The sequence below is a fragment of the Polistes fuscatus genome, unplaced genomic scaffold, assembly GCF_010416935.1.
Source record: "Polistes fuscatus isolate 324 unplaced genomic scaffold, CU_Pfus_HIC Scaffold8, whole genome shotgun sequence".
Classification (NCBI taxonomy): domain Eukaryota; kingdom Metazoa; phylum Arthropoda; class Insecta; order Hymenoptera; family Vespidae; genus Polistes; species Polistes fuscatus.
The window spans coordinates 2,563,142-2,587,302 of NW_025113162.1; the positions used below are offsets into that span (position 1 = coordinate 2,563,142).

Genomic DNA, 24,161 nt, shown 5'->3' on the forward strand with positions numbered 1-24,161 from the left:
AAATTAGCCATTTCATTTTCTTCCTTTTTGTTTTTTTTTTCATCGTCTTTGATAAAAATTAAAAAAACATATAATATATTTTAGAAATAAAACGTGAATTGAACAATAAATCTGTTTATCTTGTCAAACGTTCGGACGATTAGGAAATCATTTGTTTGCTTTTTTTTTTGTTATAGACTGATCTTCTTTAAAACAGACAGATTGCGTTAAAGAAATTTGCGAACCTTTAAAGTCTTGTATTTTTATCCAGAATGTAAATTCAAAAAACATTGAAGGAACCCATCAATGATCTTCCATGAACACTTACTGTACGTATTATATGTGAAACTTCGTGAACGACTATAGTAGTCACCTGTTGTAACAAAACGAAGGGGGAAGCGGGGTGATCGGGTTTATTGTATAAGTCGTATTTAGAATATATAATAGTTTGTTACATAAGTCGTAGTTAGAATATATAATAGTTTGTCACATTGTATGTAAAGCCAACCATGAGTTATTATATTTTAAGTACTATTCCAAATACTAAACATTTTATTTTAATATAACAGTTTCTTTCTACCTTTTATCATCATCATCATCATCATCATCATTATTATTATTATCATCATTACACATAAGTGAATATTAAAAGAACTTAACTTTCTCTTTATCTGTTTCTCCCTCTTCCCTTCCCTTCTCTCTCTCTCTCTCTCTCTATCTTCCCATTTCTCTGGCAACAAAGGACGATTGGAAAATACTGGGACGTTTATGGGAATTCTTGGAACACGACGGGTCGTCGTGACATCCGTCATTAAAGTTTCAGCGACTTTCTTTTCCTCGACAGTGGCGATGGCGAAGAAGATGCCGTCTTGAATTGTAGCCATCGTGACAATTACGCGCCAATTTTCTCGACATTACTCGGAAACTCGCGTACACCACCACCCTTCTTCTTTCCTTCTTTCTTTCATTCTTTCCCTTCTTTCCCTTCTTTCGTTCGTTCGTTCGTACTTGTCAATTCGCAAAGGCCGGTTCTCACGATCGTGTTCCGTGCCAACCGTTCAAAATGTATGTGTGTATGTGGTGTGTGTATATCAATTATATTATGTATATACTTACATACGAATGCAAATCTAATGCATCTAATTATTTATGTATTTACTTAGCAAACTTACTTAAAAACTTAGCAAACTGATAGAACACGCTGATATCAGGAAAGAAAAAATACAAATCCATCCGGTTCGATTTTATTCACAAGTTTTTTCTTCTTAAATTTTCTCCTATTTCGAGTTTTTTCTTTTTCTTTTTCTTTTTTGCTTCTTCTTCTTCTTTTCTTTTCTTTTGTTTTTTTCTAAATTATTAAACGCATGCGAAAGAACGACCCATAGCAATTGCGTCGTATACATTTGTCACGAACACGATTATCGATAACCATCTCCAACTTTCAAAATGAAATAATTGAATAGATGTATACTCGTTAAAAAGAAAAAAAAAGAAAACTTCAAGTTTCTCTTTTTATATTATATTTGTACGTTAATTTTACAAATCATTATGTGTATGCGTAAATATTTCTTCTTCTCTTTTTATTTATTTTTTTTTCTTTTTTCTTTCCTTTATCTTATCATATGAAACTTATTTATTATTATTTATTATTTAATTTCTATAAAATCGGTAGATAACTTTTTAATATTCATTTCTCTCTCTCTCTCTCTCTCTCTCTCTTATTATTTCTCTATAATACATTTGAATTAAAAATAAACGATATATTATAAAATGCCGATCAAGATGAGAAACGTTGATCGGTCTAACTTTATTGTTCATTTAGTTATATTATTTTCTTTTGATTTTTTTTTGTTTCTTTATTTCATAAAAAAAAAAAATAAATATAATAATATAAAGGAAAAAAATATAAGTGGATCGTTATTTATGATCCGAGTTATCATGGAGAGAGGAGGATTCTTAGGGTGTAGGGAGGAAGAGGAGGATACTCTTTCGTGTTCGCACGTTTCCTCGAAAAAGATTCGACTCACGCGCCTCCAACGCGTCATTATTCATCCCTCGAGAAAGAAGCATGCTTATTTTTATGGCATGTCGTCGCGAAAGAAACGAGCCGGTATTAAAAGAAATAAAAAAGACAAAAAATTTCAGAAAAAAAAACCAAATAAAAAGATAAATATTATTATAGATGCAAGAGAAAAAAAAGAAAAGAAGTAACCCAACGGAAGCAGCAACGTTTTTACACGTGCAACGTTTTGCAACACGTCGAATGTCATGGGGGAAAGAATCCACCGGTTGACCTGTGAAATCAGGATTACTAAAAACACATATTGTCAATTTTTCAATGCTTTTAGATTTTCATTTTTGTTCTGCCTTTGTCCCTATTTAAGATTTGTCCAATTTTTGTCGCAATATATTTTACGGAAATTTTCGTATAATACTTGATTTTTCTTGGAATTTTGTATAATTCCATTCCCCCAATAGGCTACTCGCACGTGCAAAAAAAGCAATCCTCAAATGCACTATCTCGGCATTTGATTTAATTGAATTCAAACAAATAAATGCGTTCAACGCCGGTGACCCTTAGTAGTTTAATAGTTTAATAGTTTTCTTAACTTTTTATATATTGTAGTCCTTAAAATGTAAAAAGTATAATATAATACACTATTATTACCTCTAATACTAATAAAAAATATTACATTTATATGAGAATAACTATAAATTATTATGAAAATTAATAGGAAAAATAAAAAACGATACGTTATCGTGTTACAATCGTATGTGTTTTTACAATTAGTCAAAGATAGCCACCCTAAAAAGATATAAAAAGAAATCTGACAAGAAAAAGAAAAACCATAAAACATAATATTATGCGTAGGGAATGAGTGAAGTAAAAAAGGAAAAGGAAAAGAAAAAGAAAAACAAAAGAAAAAAAAATAAGGTAAAAGAATTTATTCTTCAGGAAAGTTTTATTAGACGCGTACGATGACACACGTTGTTCTGATTGCAAAATACAACGTATATATACATATGTACTCTGGTACGTTGAACGTATATCCACATACACGTGCATAAATACATACATAGAAAAACACGCGTCTCTAGATGTAAACATGTATATAATAGTATATATAAAAGTTCCTGACTCGTCTCTCTCGTACATTTACAGATGGAAAGGAATGCGACGCGATTGTGTGCTACCACGAGAAAGACTCGAGCTTGGCCATTGGTATCATCGTACCCACTCTTGAGTCAAGACATCGATATAAATGCACCACCTTGGAACTCACCTGCCTCACTAAGAACTGTGAGTAATTCCTTTATAATGCTACGAACGAGTTTAATTACTAACAACTTTCTTTTACTCATCGTTAGCAGTTCAAAGTTTTGTCTTTTATTTTATTTCTTATAATGTTTTGGTTTTTTTATTTTGTTTCTTTTTTTTTTAATATCTTTGTTTGTTAATAACAAAATTAAACGTCAAATATTTTATTCGAATTTTACCACGAAGTGAAGATGACGTATAATATATAAGAATGTCGTGTTAGAAAGCAATTGTTTGTTTAAATAAGTCAATAAATAATTATATATATGTATGCTATAGTAACTATGATATTCAATTTGAAAGATTTAGAGATAATCGTATAAAACGTGATTGAAATTAATATATAGGCAAACTAATTTATGTATATACTTATATATGTGTATATATATATATATAACACATATATGTATAAAGTGTCGATTACCATTGCAATTACGAGAAAGACAGTCACAAGCAAACTTTGCATTGTATAACATGATCTAGTTTCGAAGCGAAGCTCGTTTCGCATCTCATGAATATCAATGACATCTTCGTGTTTTCCAGACAAACTGTAATGATAGGTCTACGTTCAAAATATGCTTATGTATATATAAAAAAAAAAGCAAAGTGAAAAGAGAGAAAGAGAAAAAGAGAGAAATGTTATTATAAAAAAAAAGAAGAACAAATAAGAATATTTTACCGTATTGTCATTGATTATTAACAATATAAAAAGAAATCATCCATTCCTAATTGAAACAAATCTTAATTGATATTTTGTTTCCAAATCGTACTTACGTATACCATTAAAAAAAAAAAAAAATCCTCTTCTCTTTTTTGTCAAATATCAAATATGTATTAGGGGTATTTATGAATTAGACACAAGAGAGCCGTTAATAATACTAACGCTCTTGCATTTTGCATATACATCTTCATATATATATAGATATATGCATATACCAAGCTAACCAAACGGCCGAGAATTTCATTTTACAAGCAAAGCACGAGTATAACGAGCCATGCACGAGGAAACTCCTTCGATCGTTAATTTCTCTCTCTCTCTCTCTCTTTTATTCTCTTACTCTCTTACTCTCTCATCTGGTAGGAAACGTTGGAAACATGATATCTAAACACCACAAACGAGACTATGGCAACCAATAACGATATTCTGTGTTCTCCAACACAACGTTGTATAATATTGATAGAATACAAGGAAACAATACGAATGATTTCGTGTTAACAGAAATAATGAAGATTCTTTCGTGATCACGGAAAAATCATGTTTTTTTTTTATTTCTATCTATCATTCTATCTATCTTTACTATCTACGTATTTATCTATTTATCTCTATTCATCTATCTCTTTCTCTGTCTCTCTCTTCTCTCTCACTCGCTCACTTGTTTTAGGAAAACTTGTTAAATCGAATTAGAAAGTTTTCCGCTTTCTCGGTTGTCGAGTGTCTCGTTTGTCTCTCGAAAGCTCAAGCAATAGCGTACTCAAATTAGACTCTCCTGTGGCTTCAAGTTCCCTTTTGTGATGACGTGTATCAGCCTCTCTTTGTCTTTGTCAGTTTCTCTCTCTCTCCCTCTTTCTTGTTCTATCTCACATCTCACTCATTCTATATATATATGTGTCTCTATTATTTTACAAGCTAAAACATCTTATCTCACTAGAGAGAAAGAGAGAGAGAGAGAGAGAGTGAGTGAGAATAATGGACCACCGCTAATTACAGTAATAATGGTCCCTTTAAAGTGACGGAACTTTTAATTATTTGCTTCTAATCGAATCGCGCCAATGTTAATTAATGGTCAAAAAGACGATGGACATCGTGGGGTTAAACGTGTCCCGTTTAACGTGAGATGATAAATCGTTCGATAAATTAAGGATACGATATATCAATTAAACACGTTATATTTATATTTCTCAACAACAAAAATTATGTCATTTTTATATAAGACTTTTCAACGTTATCTCGTATTAATCATTGCAAATGACAAATCTTTCGTCAAATTAAATTTTATAGATCGAAGTACGTCAATGCAAAGTAAATGATTTTCATTTTCTATATAAATTACTAACTCCAATTCAATAATACGTAAAAGATTTAATGGGGGAATTAAGCTACGATTCACAATTTTAGATTTGTTAGTTTTAATGAGAGAACGATTAGCGGATAAAACAACGACTAAACGTTTTCTTCGTACGAAGGATTCTAAGTTCTTCTTTCTTTCTCTCTCTCTCTCTCTCTTTCGTTGTCGTTTTATCTAGATCATACTATCATCTATTCCGCGAAAGACCAACGTTCGAGAAATTTGCATTTAAAATGGTAAGCGTGTTTAAACCGGTCGGTTGGTTGGTCGGTCGGTCGGTCGATCGTGAAAATTCTAAACGTCTACAAAATATTATTAACATCGGCAGTGTTCTTCTCCCCCTCTTTGTTGATACTCCTGTTGAACGCTTCTTTCGATCAGAACAACCACTTTTCGTCTCCTTTTTTATTTTTTATTTCTTTTTTTTTTTTTTTTTATTCTTTCTCATTTTATAAAACATTAATTATCAGGTTCTACAAATTTATCGCGGCACACGGTAAATTGCCGTTCAAACATAATTGGCCGAAGTAGTAGTATCCTCTTAAGAGGGGAAAGAAAAAGAGAGAAGGAGAGAAAGAGAGAGAGAGTGAGAGTAGCGCCCGGTGCCTTGTAATTTCGAATTTTAGTTCAATACGTTTATTTCTTTTTTCGTTTCTTTTTGTTCTTTTGAGGGATCAAATTTGTAAGCAGCTCTGTTAAATCGTTTTACGTCGAGTATCACTTGACATTGTTTCATCGAGCCGTAATCGACACGATTTTTGTTACACTCTCAATCATAAATCTAATATTTAAACCATTTCTTCTTCTGTTCTTTTTTTTTTAAATGATACAAGCAAAAACAGTACAATATTCTTACAAATTTGTATTTCTTATATTTTATAAAGTTTCTCTATAAAAAATATTATTGACTGTAATATTTTTTCTTTGTAAATGGTATATATATATATATATAATAGCCATAAAAATTGGATTAATTGTTATAGGATAATAATATTGAACATGTTTTTCTATATTCATTTAGTCACTTCTTATACAAATAACTTCTAACACATATTCGATATTACCAAATAATACCTGTTATATAAAAATGAATATTTATTTAAAAAGTCGGAACAATTTATTTTATTTTTTTTTTTTCAGGAAAATCGAATAATTTTATATAATGAGACTCGGAACGATTCTATTGTTCTCAGGGACTTCGGAAATTGGACCTCACGCTAATACAGCAAGGCGTATAATCGTGGTGCTGAGTCCAGGATCGTTAGGTGACATTTGGACGGAGTCAAGCGTCCTGCCAATTTTGAAACAGCTTGCTGGTTTATCGACAAGAACAATCGCAGTGATCCTGAAGGAATTACCGAATACCACGACGATGGGAAAACCATCATCGAGACGAGGTGATAGGTCGGACAGTGACTTTGTACTATTCGATCGTTTGAAGATCCTTCGATGGGAGGAACCAAATAACAACCCCCCACTTGATAAATCTCTTAATCCACTTTCCTCAACGTCGTCGTTCTCATTCTCTTCGACAAATTTCCTCACGTCCGGCAATCGTCGTAAGTTTTGGTACAAACTAAGACTCGCGATGCCTCCTATAAGACCAATCGGAAACGAGAGTACCTGCCAATCGGTCGCAATGATCGTACAATCGAACGGCAAGTGCGGACAACAGAAGGCACGTTCGCGCGAGAGTCTCGAGGTTCTTGTTTAATTAAATTACAACCCCCCTCCCCCCACCACCCGCCTATTTTTATTTCTTCCTTCCTCCCACCTTTAACTACCACGTTCCGATTCCAAAATCTTTCATCTCTATTACTTTTATTAATTATGATTATTATTATTATTATTATTATTATTATTATTATTATTATTATTAGTAGTAGTAATATTTTATTTTTATTTTTATTCTCTCTTTTTCTCTATCTCTATCTCTTTATCTATTATCAGTCTCTCTCTCTCTTTCTCTCTCTTTTAAAGTCTCAACATTAGAATTACGAATAAAAAAAGAGACTGTGTTTTGTCGAGTCTTTTTAAAATGCTACTTAACTATAAATTGTTTTGGTAAATGAATATTTGTAAAATGAAAAATTAGAAAATTTTGTTAAATTTTTGATCGTCGTGTTGAGAAGGTAAAAGAAAAAAAAAATATTAGCAGGGCAGAATCCCTATATGATTCTTTTATCGAATCGAAAAAACGCAATATATGTGCTTTTATTTATTATTAACTTTAAACTTTATTCTATATCCTATAAATATTCCAATCTATATGTAGATACGTTAGCTGCTCGTTTCAAGAAAATAAATTTTCACGAACTCTTTGATATAATATCAATATCAAAATATGTATTTTAAAATTCGACAGGAACTTTTTCCAAGTGACTTAATGATATTGATAAATAAATAAATAAAGAAAGAAAGAAATAAATAAAGAAAGAAAGAAAGAAAGAAAGAAAGAGAGAGAGAGAGAGAGAGAGAAAGAGAAAGAGAAAGAGAAAGAGAAAGAGAAAGAAAGAAAGAGAAAGAAAAAAGAAAATAAAAAGACATAATTTTGTCTCTTTTGCAATTCTTTTTTTTTTCTTGGGTGATAAATTTTCTCTCTCTTTCTCTCTCTCTCTCTCTCTCTCTCTCTCTCTATCTATCTATCTCTACCCCTTTCTTTCTGTCTTGCTTTCTTTCCATCTATCTGTATATCCTTTTTTTCTTTTTTCTTTTTCTCGAGAAAGGAGAGCAACTTAGCCCTCCGATTGTACCGTACTTGACGATCGAAGAATTAGATATATCTTTGTTATCAATATAACAAAAAATTTCGTACGAATATGTGCTCTCTCACTCACTCTCTTTCTCCCTCTTTCTGTCTCTATTTTTCTCTTATTCTTTTAATACAGTATATGTATAACATCATCTCGTAAAAATTCGCCCATGAGATATTCATCGGATCCCCGTTTTACGTGTACTCTGTTTCTTTGTTTGTCAATGTATAAAGCTTGGATAAGAAAAATCCTCGTCGATCTAGATTGTATAAATTGTTAAATATTCGCCGACGTAATCTCTCTCTCTCTCTCGCCAACGATTTACGAGTCGAAAGATCTTATCGACGACTTTTACTTTATTCGTCCTAGAGCGAGCTTTTACAGTTAATAATTAAAAGAATAGGAAAGGAGAAAAAGAAAATGACAAAAAATAAAAATAAAAATGAAAATAAAAATAAATAAATAAATAAATAAATAAATAAACAGAAAAAAAGAGAAAAATAAAAAAAATAAATATATATATAAAATAAGAAAAAGGCGAACAATGAGAGAAATAAAGTCTTCCATCTCAAAACGAACGCGCGGAAAGTCTTTCTTTCTCGTGATAAATGCGATTAAGAGAGACAACCACCCACGATTTCAGCATTTCAAGTTCTTTTTCTTTCTTTATAATGTGTGTGTGTGTGTGTGTGTCTGTGCGCGCGTGTGTATATATATATATCATCTTAACGACGACGTTTACACACTTTCCCGACACTGTCAAATTTTTGTATTTATTTATTCGGTTAAAAAATTGTCGGTTAATATTTATATTATAATATTATGCGAGAATCTCGCTTGTCAAGTGTTTTGTTTTTTAAAAAACAATTACAATTATCTTTAAGCGATTATAAATGGATATATTATATGTATATGATAAGTAACCATAATAGTAATAATAATGATTATGATAATAATAATGGTGATGACGACAATGAGGTTGATGATGTTAATGATGATGATGATGATGATGATGATGATGATGATGATGATGGTGATGATAATGATGATGATGATTCATCATTTAGAACGTGTGTTTCGGAGGCATATCTTTTTATGCCTTTTCAAAATCAGTGAGACAATTTTATTATACGAAATGAACGCTATGTAAATGACAAGCATGACGATAATGTCAATGGTGTATGCATTTTTCTCTCTCTATATATATATATATATGTATGTATAACTTACTTTATATTTATCAATGTTTCTTCATTTATTGATATTTTTGTTCATTTATCCTTTTTCTTTTATATTAATATTTTCATATGATTTTTGCGTCGTATCCACCATCCGTAAAAGTCCTCTGCTCAAATCGTGGAAAAATGTATCCACGAAACAATAGAAATAATAATAATAACAACAACAGCAACAATAACAACAATATTAACAATAATACCACAATAATAATAATAATAATAATAATAGTAATAATAATATTAATATTAATAATGATAATAATTTACAAAAAAAAAAGTAAAAATAAAATATAAAAAAATAAAAATTATATATATATACAATATAGACTCTCACCCCTCTTTATGATTGTGATTACGGCTGAACTCGGTAAAAAAAAATTAAAAGAAAAAATAAGTAAAAACATATTTCACTAAAAAATATCTCATTTTAGTTTCCGAGTTCTACTGTATGATAATTTAAAATACGTTTAAATGATTATTGGTAATCGTAATCGTTAGCCCGTATGTATGTATATGTGTATGTACGTGTCCTGTGAAAGCACACAATTATTATAAAAATTAAGAAAGCTTTATTATATTACGTATCGTTGGATTATTAATTTTTATCTAACATTAATATGGTAATCTCTTTACTGTCAGTATTACAATACACTAGTGTACTTAGCTCGCGACGACACGCTTTTATGATTTGCAATAATCATAGCGAGCGATCATTGCGAGGTGAGTATAAGCAGAGTATAGATCTAGATACGTATCTTTTTATTTTTGTTTTTTTCTTCTTCTTTATTATTCTATCTCCCTCTACCTATTCCTTTCCTCCTTTTTCTTTATTTAATAACAATTTGATTAAACAAAATAAAGGAACATTATTATAACGAGACGAGAGAGACTAATTATTACACACAACACATACGCGCGTAACTGCTTATATATATATTTTTTGGAAATTTTTAAATTATTATTATTTGTTGTTGCGGATTTTTGTAAATCACGACACAAATTTTAATCAATGAATTTTTCATGTCAATAACGCTTATTCCCCCTCTTTCCTCCCTCCTCGCTTTAATATATCTTCGAATTTAAATAATCGTTATCATTGAAATTTTCTTCTTAAATACTAACACACCACGCCATTTCTACAATTATTTAACTTTTATTGACTTATTTAATTAATAATGCAATAATTTATCTTTATCGAGCGGAAACACTTAAATTAAGTCGTATCTCATTTACATTAAGCGTTTTAATGCCAAGGGGGTTTTTCAAAATCCGTGTCGGATTGTTCCATGCAGCGCAATAGCGTTTTGTTCATTTATCTTCAAAAACGCTGCATCGTCACGATCGCGCTGCATGGCGCTAAAACGGTTTAAAATCCTCATTTCACCATTTATACTTTTGTCACCTAATTAGTAATAAAAACTGTAATGTTGCGTTAAAAGTGGCATAAACTCGATATTAAATCATAGATATAAAATGAGGCAAAACAATTTTAAAATTATCATTAATTATACGAATATTAAACTTAATTGTTTTCTTTTTCTTTTCTTTTGTAATAATATTTTTTTAAGTACTTAAAATTAATTTTACGACCAATGGTCTATAACAAAGTATAAAAGGAAAAAACTCTTTGAAAAGTCATTTTATGCATTTTTTTTTTTGTATCATTTTCAATTCCTAAACGATCTATGTTCTTATTCTACGATACATGCATACTTCCTGTACAATTTCAATTTCTTTAATAATTATTAATAATAACAATAATAATGATAATAATAATAATAGTAATAATAATAATAGTAATAGTAATAATAATAACAAGAAGAAGAAGAAGAATTAAAAGTTATAAATCCATACTAATTAATTCTAACGAGGAAAGAAAAAAAATAATACAAATGACTCGTTTAAATAATAGGTGTGACACATTTGAGAAAAAATAATTATGTTAATTAAACGTTATTTCCTTTTGTAGTACATCTATATTTTATTTTTAAGAATTACATTTAATAAGAGGCACTTGTAAAAGAGCAATCATTTCATCAAAAAAGGTGTATATATATAATAATCGAATAAAATATCTTGAGATATTAATTCAAATATATCCGATTGATGAAATGCTTGCATTCGTAAATCTGGTGGTGATGTATATGTATGTGAAAGTATAGTGTGTATGTTATGTATATGTACGTATATATTTGATGTTTAATGTGCATATGTATGTATATGCGTATGAATGCGATGTAATATACATAGATTTGAATTTCTTACGAACGAGGAGCATTTCTTTTTTGTTATTTTGTAATCTGATATACGAGTCAGAGTGAAAAATTGTGATGTCGTGATGAAACCCAATTGATTATTCACTTTTGTTCATTTTAATGTTCGTTTTAATCTATGTTTATAATATAAAATGTAAAAGGAAAAAATTGTATGAAAAATTTGGCGTATACCTTCTCCGTTTGTTTTTTTTTTGTATTTTTCTTATTTTTCTTTTCTTCAAACCTATACGATTTATATTCTTATGCTATGTGATATATATATATATATATATATATATATTCATATATTCATACTTCGCATATAACTTAAAAGTTTTAATAATAATAATAAAAAAAAGAAAAAATAGGTATACATATATATAATTGATGTTCTTTATAATCATTATTATAGGCATATTTGCGTTGAAAAGAAGTCTAATGTAAACACCTGTCCTTTGGAATTTAGACTTTTAAAAATGTTCCTTGTTTTTATAGCCACACATCGCGGATGTATATGTATATATATATGTGTATCATATATACACATATATAATTTTTATCAAACGTTCCATATATAATATATAGGAAATAGGTATGCGATTATAGAATATTTTCTTTTTTCTTTTTCCATGTTCTTTTAATGTTTTTATATATATATATATATATATATATATATATGTATATACTATATATATATATATAATATAATACGTATAAAAATAGAACCGTGTTATTAAGTAAAGCGACAATTTATCGTTAAGTATTTCCAATAAAGAAAGAAAAAGAGAAAAAGAGAGAGAGAAATATAGATAAAAAAATTATAAGATATAAAATATTAAGTAATAATACTGAATCCGCGCCAGCGCCAGACAGTATAAAATGGATTCTCTACATTCTGTTAAGATGTTCTAACAAAAATATTACTTCGTTTAAGTAATTTCAAAGAAAGGAAAAAAGAAACAAAAATGTAAAGAGAAAACCAACATGTCTTACGTTTGACACAGAATTTAGGCACGACCCAGATATAGCTCATATTAAAATAATAATTGGTTAATCAATATTTGAAATAATTCTATTATATAATTCCAAATAAATAATATTACAAATTTATTATTTGAACTTTCAATGTTTTTATTCATGGAAGAAATGTCAATTATTTTGACACCATAGAATTAGATCTAACCGAAATTACTTATGGGGATCTTCATTGGAAGTTGATTTTCTTTAGTTTTGGCATTGATTTGTAATTAAGTCAATCATATTTGTCTAAATGCGACACAAAATGAATCTACACGTACCCGCATTTATACCATCACAACAGCATACATAGATATAATATACATGTAACATACATACATACATACATACATACATACATACATACATACATACATACATACATGCATACATGCATGCATACATGCATACATACATACATACATAGAAACACACTCGTGTTATTTGATTTTGATGTATAAAACTTAAAAATTCGCATAAGTTTTTTTCATGAATATCCTAAATAGCTTTGAAAATAATTTTGTTCAAAATAGGGATAATATTATTATATCCAAATAATAAAAAAGAAAATTAAATTGTGGTCGTGCCTAAAAAGAAATGAATTAATCCAATTTGGATATAAACGATGCTAAAAAGTTAACATGACGATAAGTAGGTAGATGTTACACATCAAAGCGTTGTAGATGTATAACGAGACTTATAATTATCAAGTGCTATAGCGGTCAAGGCCTCCGCCATTACATGACCCGTCTCTTTCACCATACTGCTTAAGTATCCTTTACCGTTTTGTAATAGTATGTGAGGATGATCGAATTCCTGCAAATTTAACAAAAAAAGAAATTGTCATCATTTTCTTAGGACATCATTAAGACGTTGCAATAATATAATTGACATAATACAACCAGACATATCAAACAAACCGTAACAAAAAAAAGAAACATTCAACATCAAAGACACATTCTCTGGAGGTCGTGATCGACGTATAAGTACGAGTAAGTATTTGATATGTCTAGAATGAACAATTAACTTACCACTGCACGACCAGCATCCATCACCAATATACGATCGCTATCCATCACAGTGTTAAGACGATGAGCGATAGTAAGTACTGTGCACTTTTCAAATTTTTGACGAATCGTCTTTTGTATCAGCTCGTCCGTACGAGGATCAACATTGGCCGTAGCTTCGTCCAAGATAAGAATTGGATTATTTCGTACGATGGCTCTTGCCAAACAAACGAGTTGTCGTTGGCCAACACTCAAATTAGATCCCCCTTCGTTTATATGAGCTTCCAAACCCATTTCCTTGAGTTCTACTTCTTCCAGTGCTTGCCACAATACGTCATCTCGATAGGCATCAAACGGATCAAGATTTCTCCTCAATGATCCAGAAAATAAGAAAGGTTCTTGTGGAATTATACTCATTTTCGAACGAAGATCGTGAAGACCTATTTCTCTTGTATCAATGCCATCTATTAATATAGGCCCTTCGATCTCAGCGAAACGAAATAAGGCAGAAATCAAGGATGATTTCCCAGCACCTGTTCTACCAACAATACCTATCTTTTCCCGTGACTTTATCTCAAAAGAAAGATCTTTCAACACTGGTGGTTCGAACACTGAATATTGCATTGACACTTCTTTGAACTCGATCTTTCCCTCTTGCGGCCAATCTTCTGGTGGTTTCTTATCAGGTGCACTTTCCAATAGTGGTTCGCTTTCCACTTTGCTAAAAATTATTTATTCTTTTTAATTTCAAGTAGTACAAAAATATTTAATGTACAAACCAGTAAGATTAAAGATATTTGATAAAATTTTATAAAAATTATCTTGAATAAAAAATATATAGTAATTTTAATCTCATCTTTAACTGAATAGATATTGAATTATTAATACAACTTGATGAATAAAAACTCTTCTAATGAATATGTAAACTACTTTGTAAATATTTTAATATTTTAACGCGACCCAGATTTTATGAATCTCTAATCTAAGGCATACCTGTACTCGAGTATACGTTCAACCGATGTCATTTGATTTTCCAATTCGGCACTCTGTCGCATACCCCATTGGAACATACCAGTCAAGCCAATACTTTGTGTAATCGCCAGACCAACGTTGCCACCTTCCATTGATCCAGAAGCATCATCGTACATAATAAGGAAGCTTAGAGTGACTAAAGCTATGTACACTAGGCAGAAGACGTCTAACCAGAATCCAAAGGCACGAGAGGAAGCAATGAATATGAACCATGCCGAGGAATGCAAATCCTGATGGTTGTCAAACTCCTTAATAAGAATGTCACCAGCTTCAAAGGATCGTATCGTTGGTAAACCCTGTAGAGTTGCGTTCAGATGTCCAAACACCGGTGAACGTGCTGGTGACCATTTATGGTTATACTCAAAAATTCTCTCCAATAATGTATTTATGATTTATTTTGTTAATATATTTATATGTGTGTGTGTAAAGTATCTATATATACTTATCGAATACGAAACGATCAAAAATCATTCATTTCCGGAATCCGATCGAGAAGATGAATATCGATATCTTTATCCTAATAGTGTATCGTAGTATTATTGTATTTCTGAGGTACTCACTGATTCCTTCGAGACGTTTCACACTCCGACTTGTGGCAATGTAGAAGACACGTAGAAAGTAAAATACAAATCCAATTACAACAGTCGGTATTAGCAACCATTTATTAGCAATGGCAACGACCACTATGATTCCCAATAATGATAAACCAATTTGTATACAATCAATTAACGCAATTGGTAACAGTTCGTCTACAGCTCCCATGTCCTTTGAAAATCGATTGAGAACTCGACCAGAATTATTAGTGTTGAAGAATCGCATTTTTGCATTACTTATACAACGGAACATTTTATCGTGTAACGTCATCGACGCTCGCATACACATATTGAAAAAAGATGCTGAACGTATGAGCGTTATTCCTATAGTAAGTACGGTCAAACCACTGTATATATAAATACAAGTGTCTCGATCAATTGGTCCTTTCCACTCAAAGACTTCTGTACCATTGCCCGTTACGTTGATCTATTGATAAAAGATAACAAAATAATTAAATATAACTAAATAAAACGATACAGTCTTAACAATAAAAATCAAATTGTATACTTACTGATATCTCTTCCATATTGACCCACTGAGATATGAAGAAATCACCTCCACTTGCTGCCATTTGAGCCATTGCACAAAATCCAAAGATTAACGCAACCACGCACCAGTTACCACCAGCTAAGAGGTAACCAGCATAAACTTTTCCAGAAACACTACCTTTGGTCCGCATTTCAGCCTCCTGATAACAAATATAAAAAAATAATCTAGATAATAATAGTAAATGGATTCCTTTTTAAATAAATATATTACTTCGTCTGGTTCTGGTTGCTTGCTAGTATCATTTGTTTTATAGGAACTCAATGAAGTGATACTTGGATTACGAGAATTGCTTCTACTAGCAGGTGCAGAAGAAGGCTGTTCCTCAATAGATGTTTGAGTTTCCAGTAAACGTCCAAAATCCACTCCTTTCGAACCCAACTCATCGTAGGTCCTTATTGCAATGAAGCCTTTTATTGATATATATGACAAATGAATTTAATGTTGTTTTAAAAAGCTTACCCTTCTGCCTGTATCGTACCATCCTTCAACACAATAATTCTACCAACATTGTGCAAATACTGTAGTTGATGAGTAACAAGAATTCTCGTTTTTCCTTTTAAGTACTTAACAATGCACTCTTCAAACATGTGTTTACCAACATGAGCATCTACTGCACTTAATGGATCATCAAACAAGTAAATGTCCGATTCTGCGTAAACCGCTCTTGCTAAATTTATCCTATGTTTTGTTAATTGTAATATTTTTAATACATTTTAAAATAATTAATTTAATCTCAGTTAAAGTATACTTACCTAGCACGTTGACCACCAGACAAACTAACACCTCGTTCTCCTACTATTGTCTTATCACCGAAAGGTAACAAAGAAAAGTCCCTTTTTAATTGACATACTTTAACAACATTATTATATCGAATTTGGTCCATTGGTCGGCCAAATAAAATATTTTGTCTAACTGAACCAGCAAATAGCCATGGTTCTTGACTAGAGTAAGCTGTATTTCCATTAACCTGAAAATAAAAAGTAATGAAATACTAAATTTATTATTCTAATCCTATCTAAACGAATATCATATAATAATATCGATAAATATATCATATGCAAATAATACTAATATAAATAAATTAACATACTTGTAAAGTACCCGAAGATAATTTCAGTTCCTTTAGGATAACATTTAACAAACTGCTTTTTCCTGAACCAACTTGTCCGACTATAGCTATAAGTTCACCTGGACGAACGTGTATATTAATATCCTGCAATGTATATTCATTTTCAGATGAAAACCATTTAGCAAAAGCATTTTCTAATTTTATAGGATCGGTGCTATTTAATTTCGGTTGTTCGTCATAATTGTTCCTCTTATTTGTTAAATCTTCGTTTACTTCATTATTTAAATTTGTGGATTTTTTATGTTTTTTTTTGGCAATATTCTTATTTTTATCTATGTTCTTTTCTGGCATTACTTCTTCATACATCATAAATTTCTGTAATCTTTTTATAGAAACCATAGCTTCTGCTACTTGAGTAATACCTATAATATATAAATTATTTGATTAATTATTTGTCGATAATATCAATAGGTAATAATAGTCTTTATTTTACCTTGTGGGAAGAAAACTGTCATAGTTTGTCGTAGAATATTGTAATACGCTGTCAATATAAAAACTTTTTCAGCAGTTATCTTTCCACCCAATAAAACGTAAGCCAATATTGTAATAAACAAACACATTCTTGTAGTAAAAATAATAAATGACATGGTAACGCCTCGGATATACGACGTTGAACGAATAACGTTAATTTCTTTCCTATTAATCAATAAATACATTTTTAATATAATTACAAAGACTTAAAGTAGTAACATATGTAAAAATAATAATTGTATTATTTTGTCTTACTTTCTAGCTTTTTCTATTAAATCACTGAATGGTTTCTCCCATGTATACATTTTAATTGCTTGAATTCCAGTTATGATCTCATTCGTTAATCTAACTCGTTCATCCGTTCTTATAGCTGTCCTCAATCTTAATTCTGATGACTTTTTACCCAAATAACCTAGATAAATAAAAAGAATGGAAATCAATTATTTACATATTTACAACTTTTATTAATTAATCTAAAATAAATTGTGCTTTACCTTGAAGAGGTATAAACATTAACAATGTCACAACACCAATAATAGCAGATATTTGTACTTCAACAAACATGAAGTAAGTAATAACTATAGTTTCAAGTGGTGCAATCCATAAGTAGTGTAAAAATATGATAGCAACATCAAATCTGTTTACATCGTTTGATAAAAGATTAACGGCTTGTCCAACCGTTGTTTTTCCTAATGCAGTTCTTGATAATCTCAATGCTTTTCTGTAGATTAATGAACAACAAGCTACTCTCATTTTCATACCCATATGAAGAATAGCCATCATGTATGGGTGTACAACAAATATATTAATAGTAGAGCACAATATTACTCCAAGAGCATATAAATAAGCTTCATTTTTGGATACTTCTTCGGTATTATAATATCGCAGTAGATAGCCAAGGAACAATGGTTGCAGCACCCTACATAGAAAAAGAACAAATTTTCATTATGATATTCATTAACTACCAATATTTCTTTTCTAACATGCTTAAAGCAATACTAGTTAAAATAATAAACATTCTATCATTAGAAAATCGTATCTAATAATATGCTTATTAAAAGATACTTAACTATAAAAATGAATTTAGATATAATATATTCGCTTCTATAAATCTGTAAAAGTTTTTAACTCAAAGTTTACGTAAATAAATGAATCAAAATAAGAAATAGAAATAATATGGTATGCATTATGTAAATGAAAAATTCTAAATTAATTAAACATGCACAAAAATCATGAAATTATAACGAAATTGAGAAGACGTAATTTAGATGGTTAATAAGGAAAAAAAATAGAAAAGGAAATTTAACAATCTCTCATAATTCTTATTTCTGCGAACTTGCATATCAGAATTATTTTGCTTCTTGTACAGTGGATCACCATTTACCAGAGCATAGGTGTGCTTTCGTGGTCTAAAGTAACGGATTAATAGACCAAGAAACAACGGTTGAAATAATCTGCATATATATGTAATAATAAGCTTAATAAAAATATTCGCTGATTAATTTATTCTATAAATAATTTATCTCTGGACAAAAGAAATAAGAAAAAATTCCAATGAACTTGTAACAATGTATAATATATATTTACCTGAGCACTATTTCCATAATGACCAGTATTATTCCATAGAACATTATGCGAGCACCAAAACATTTGATTAATACTTTCAGTAAACTAGGCTCTTTCAAGTTACTTTCATTGTCAAATTTTGCACCACTTTTAAGAGCCTTATTTCTCTGCTCGTTTATTTTTTGACATTCTGCCTCCCATAAAGTAGCTAATTTATCTCCAAGTACACTACTCGTATGTTCTTTAAGAGGTTTATACAGATCAGATACTTCAAGGTCTCTACGATACCCAAGCCAGAAGGTGCGTAAAATCCATCTATTTCATAAAAATATGAAAATATATTACACATGTTTATATAAACCGCTCATAGGCCAAATCGAATAATTTCACAAAATAAGAACAAAAAATTTGTTTTCAAAGAACAAAAAAACTCATTGTCCACATTTATTTTATTTTATTTTAATTTTCATAGTTTTCGAAGGAAACCTAATATAATTTCTTAAATCGATAAAGAAACTATATCTCTAGATTAGATAATCTTCACTTGAAAGACTTTACAACAAAAAAACATATTTTCTGAGTGATAGACAGAGGTATTAAAACGAAACCGAAAAATATTTTTCTTATATATACTTGGGATTAAATTTCAATTTAATTTTAGTTTAGAATTTCACCTTTCGCGAATATTATCTGATTGAAGTATGTAATCCTGCCTTTTTTCATATTTTAACTGATCAGTATAATTATTTCAGGATTTAGTAAATCATTTCACAAAATAATGCTAACATATTGTATATAGAAACTTTTGTTTTAAAAAGAAAAAAAATCGAATTAAAAAAAGTTACGACACACACATGCGATTTAATATATAAATAACATGATAAAAATGAAGAAACATGTTATTAAATAAATATTTAAGAAGTTCTTTGAAAACAAAAAAACAATATAGTAACGCAGGTCACACATGACACCAATTAAAAACAAAAATGCCGATTATGCGTAATATACATGGCCAATAACGTATTAATTATATTTTAACCCTTTGAGTATTATGGATGCATATGTGCATCCAGCGAAAGGTGTTTGTACCAACGAAGGACGCATATATGTATTTTTGTTTGTTTTGTTTCTTTTTTATAACTTTTTAGCTGTAACTTGCGTTTAATCAACATAATTCATATTAACAAAAAAAATTCGTATTCAGCACTCAAAGGGTTAATAACCCGATAGAAACTAAAGTAGATATATTGGTATACCCAAAATACAATAAAAATTATATTTATTTATTATCAATAAAAAGAAAAGAAAAATAAATATTCATAAATATTCTAGCTTGATTATTAAACGAGAAGTAGCAGTCAGTATAACATAATAATTATATTTTATTCGTTAATCGTTTATACGATAATAATCGTTTATAAAATCATAAAGCGTAAATAAAGAAATGATGTTATATTTGTTATTCGAAAAACATATTTGCGTCAGATAGAAAGATAAATTTTTAATAAGATATTAATCTATATCCAACCTTGCAGGTATATAGTTTAAACAATACATAGATCGAGGTAAAATTTATCAATGATTATCACGACCAACGTGACACTTTAATAATAAAATCTAATAGTGTAAATGTATATATGTGGATGTAAAAACAAGTGTTTTCTCTTTTTTATCATGTAGAAACAAGATATATTTTCAATTGTTTCAAGTTCTAAATACTTACGCGAACGTTAATGCGCTTAGAGGATTGGCTCCCTCACGAGGATTCTTTTTCTTCTCAAATTTCTGTTTTCCGTCCATGATAATAAGATAGTATCGTGATCGTTAACGCACCTCTTCCGTAAACAAAAGACAAAGTGGAACTAGAGAAAATTACAATATTTATAATCGAATATATGAGAATGACATGATAAAAATGAAGAAAAATATTTAATATTATACATATAAAATATTATACGATATGTATATATATACCTATCCCATTCGTAATAAATTAATCAAAGAATGCGTCATATATGTACAAAGTAACAAAGTAACAAAGTAAAAGTCATTCCAAATAAATTCAAGTAAAAAATGCATTCTATTTGTAACAAAATTCAACCTTGTACATACAGACAGAAAAAAAAGAAAAAATAAAAAAAAAAATAAAAATACATATATTTTGAAAGGGATAAAATAATTTGTATTCGATCTTACTAAATAAATGTTAATTTTAAATGAATACATTTTTGTTCTTATTATTAGTTTGTGGAAGGGCTAAAATATGATAATAATCATATCTTATCTCTTTCGAACATACACAATGCTCGGTACGTTATCTCAACAGTTTTATAAATACATTACAAATTTTTTTGTAAAACGTAATATCGAATTTAGTGACACGCAAACTGTGACTCGGCAGATTTTGTCTTTCTCAATATTATTTTATTCATTAAAAAACATATGTATTTATGTATACATTTGTATATACACAAATTCGGAAATGCAAAGAGACAGACCATATGCAAGTACAACATATTATATACTTCATTTACTCATACATGAGAACAGTATGCATTATTAAACAGCTTTATAGATACTATAAAATTTGTAATACACATATAACTGAATTTATTTATGAATCATTGGCACGTTATGTATAATTTTATACACGCGTATATTTACACATATACGAATACACATTTATATAGTTATCTTTTCATTATAAATATGTATTATGTAATAAATAAGTGACATATTTAACGTTTTCTAACAATTTGTATAGAGAATGTAGAAAAAATAGATATAAAGAAAATTACGTAATATCGTGTAGAAAAACGTGAAAAAATAAAGCATTAAACGTATATATATATATACACACACACACACATAATACACGTGCGCACACTGTTCGCGAATGACAACACAATGTAACTAACAAGTAGTAGAAAAGAATTTTTAACACTAATCTGACAGATAATAAAGTTTAACGCGATCAATCTTTTCTACAGAGTATAAAAAAATGCGGAACTGATATCACTGTGAAAGTTATTCGCATTATCTTACAACAAATACGACGACGTAACGTTTAATTCGCCAAAATTTCATTCTAAAGATAAAAAATTACGTATAAATAGTAAACTTTTTACTAGGATATAATTGTATGATTTTCTTTTCTATTGAAAAAAGGAACACGACGAATGGTTTTTCAAATACATTATAACAATCGATAAGGAACATCGATCTTCCGTTCCCTTGATAAAACGTGGAACTTCTTCATTCTCGCAATCAGTAACAATGATATAAATCTATTAGAAAGAAATTTCGTCATTTTATTGGCGCCATTGATCTCTTCGCGTATTAACACAATATCATTTAAGCAAGCAAAAAGACAAATATAGAAGACTTTTATTTAAACGAGAAAGTGAAAGAAGAAATAACAGAAAAAGAAATAATAAAAATTAAAATAAACCAATATTTAATCTCTCTTTCCTCACCTCAGCATTGAATTATGAACTTAATTCTTAAATATACACACTTAAATTTACATATAACGATAAGGAACAATATAAAAACTAATTATTAAAACTATGTTCATAAGAAATTAATTTATATACGACTTTTGAAATACCTATTATTAGATTATTACTATTAATTATCCTACAACATGAATAATTGCGGCAGAAAACATTATTCTTATCTCACAAAAAGCCTTACTCGTGTAAATTGTTTAAATCAACAAATTTGATAACTTTAACGACTGACGGTTTCTTTTTACTTTTGCTTTTCTTTTTCTTGTTTCTTTTGTATTATGTATAATACATATCTACGCATTGCACGCGTGTACACGTGTGCGTATTCACGCTTGTGTTGAATCATATATAAATCTAATGCTGAATCACAGATTAGAGCTCAAAGAATGTCAGACTTTGGATATGATTTATCAATGCATATCAAATACTGTATATATTATACGGTAAATATACTATGATAGAAAGATGTGATATACACTATTTTACTCTAAAATATTTTATCTTTTATATTCTTCTTTTTTAAACACGTATTATAAATTATATTTATTAAAAAAGAAACGTAGTAGCTTAATAATAATAAATGTTATAAATATTTAATATTAATTAATAACAATAATGCTGATACTGATGAAGATGATGATAAAGATAATAGAATTATATTAGCTTCCTGGCAAACGTTAGTGACCGCTCTATTTATACTAAAAGACACACACAATTGATATATTTCTATTTGTGAAAGAAGAAAAGTACTTATTTGTCTACTACCAATCAATTTAACAAGATTAATGTTACAAAGTAAGACAAAGATAAATATCCAATAACAATAACAATAACAATAATAATGATAATAATATATATAATAAAATATATTTATTCGAAAAATTAGTCGGTTAAGAAATTCAAATGGAAATCGATAATTTTTCAAGATTCAGCTCATTATATCGTTCAAGGCTACGAAAAATAGCTATGTAATCGAATTGTACAGAAGAGGAAAATAATTATTACTGGTCACGTAAGTTATTTTCCTTATTTAATTTACACTATATATATAAAAGTAAAAAGGGGATATATATATATAAATATTAAGTAATTGGAAAAGACATGTGCGTTTTTACTTACTCTGTAAAAGTAAAGATGGAAAGTAAAAAGACGTCTACGCTTTGTGCGTCAGGATCCCATACTCTTCGATTGCCTAACAATCCTTTTAACAACCAAAATGAAAACTACACATCCGTCCAAGCAGAAAGCATTCGCTTGACTGCAATAAAGAACGCATGTATCATTGATTAACCCCGAACCATAAACACGTGACCATGAACAACCTACTGAAATTGAACGAATTCTACATTTACGTAAAAGATTTCAACCTTCTTTAACGACTGAAGCGCCTTTAAATGAAAAATAAATTCTAGCTAGGAGTATATTTTGATTTATACAAGGTGTTACATTTCAAATCGCGAAGTATTTCAATTTTAGATTTCTCTTCTTTATAATAAGTAATTAATTGTACAACAATTGAGTTTAAACGCGTTAACGATAAGACTTCTATATTGTTCTCATTCGAATCGTGAATTTCTTATTGAAGGTCAATTGAAGATCAAAACAATTCTATCCACTGATTTATTTTCTTTTCTTTTTGTTTTCTAATGAATTATCCTATAATCAATATGTATA

The 24,161-nt window shown here is 29.3% G+C and overlaps 2 protein-coding genes across 6 annotated transcripts in view; one reads left to right on the top strand and one right to left on the bottom strand.

Moving 5' to 3' along the window:
• Positions 1-7,220, top strand: part of LOC122525074 — a 155,520-nt gene extending 148,300 nt beyond the window's left edge. Inside the window, exons 6-7 of one of the 2 annotated variants that reach the window (XM_043647652.1) lie at positions 3,143-3,280; positions 6,558-7,219. In XM_043647652.1, coding sequence (XP_043503587.1) covers positions 3,143-3,280; positions 6,558-7,078 — 659 coding nt within the window. In that variant the 3' untranslated portion in view covers positions 7,079-7,219. Of the gene's footprint in view, positions 1-3,142; positions 3,281-6,557 lie in introns of both variants that reach the window. The other variant, XM_043647653.1, reaches the window with a different exon arrangement.
• A 6,076-nt stretch (positions 7,221-13,296) lies between these two features.
• LOC122525073 (probable multidrug resistance-associated protein lethal(2)03659) lies at positions 13,297-24,065 on the bottom strand. Of its 4 annotated transcripts, XM_043647649.1 has the most exons (17): positions 23,814-24,065; positions 23,607-23,745; positions 20,699-20,837; positions 18,997-19,290; positions 18,750-18,863; positions 17,904-18,328; positions 17,665-17,821; positions 17,372-17,574; positions 16,900-17,300; positions 16,562-16,776; positions 16,269-16,487; positions 16,020-16,200; positions 15,772-15,948; positions 15,227-15,686; positions 14,628-15,003; positions 13,659-14,355; positions 13,297-13,443 (listed from the first exon to the last, which is right to left on the bottom strand). In XM_043647649.1, exons 3-17 carry the CDS (start codon positions 20,773-20,775, stop codon positions 13,297-13,299), a joined length of 4,143 nt encoding a protein of 1,380 aa, XP_043503584.1. In that variant the 5' UTR covers positions 20,776-20,837; positions 23,607-23,745; positions 23,814-24,065. The 4 variants fall into 4 exon arrangements, with proteins under 4 accessions (XP_043503584.1, XP_043503585.1, XP_043503583.1 ...); XM_043647650.1 differs by lacking the exon at positions 23,814-24,065 and having other exon boundaries at positions 20,699-20,810; positions 23,607-23,807; XM_043647648.1 differs by lacking the exon at positions 23,814-24,065 and having other exon boundaries at positions 23,607-23,807.
• Between the last annotated feature and the right edge of the window lie 96 nt (positions 24,066-24,161).

What these genes read in the sequence shown, in the direction of transcription:
- LOC122525073 (XM_043647649.1), bottom strand. Translation starts at nt 20,775, where the DNA reads ATGGACGGAAAACAGAAATTTGAGAAGAAAAAGAATCCTCGTGAGGGA. An exon ending in ATTATGGAAATAGTGCTCAG is followed by an intron (nt 18,864 to 18,996) that starts GTAAATATATAT and finishes ATATATATGCAG; the next exon opens with ATTATTTCAACCGTTGTTTC. An exon ending in GAACGTATACTCGAGTACAG is followed by an intron (nt 14,356 to 14,627) that starts GTATGCCTTAGA and finishes AATAATTTTTAG; the next exon opens with CAAAGTGGAAAGCGAACCAC.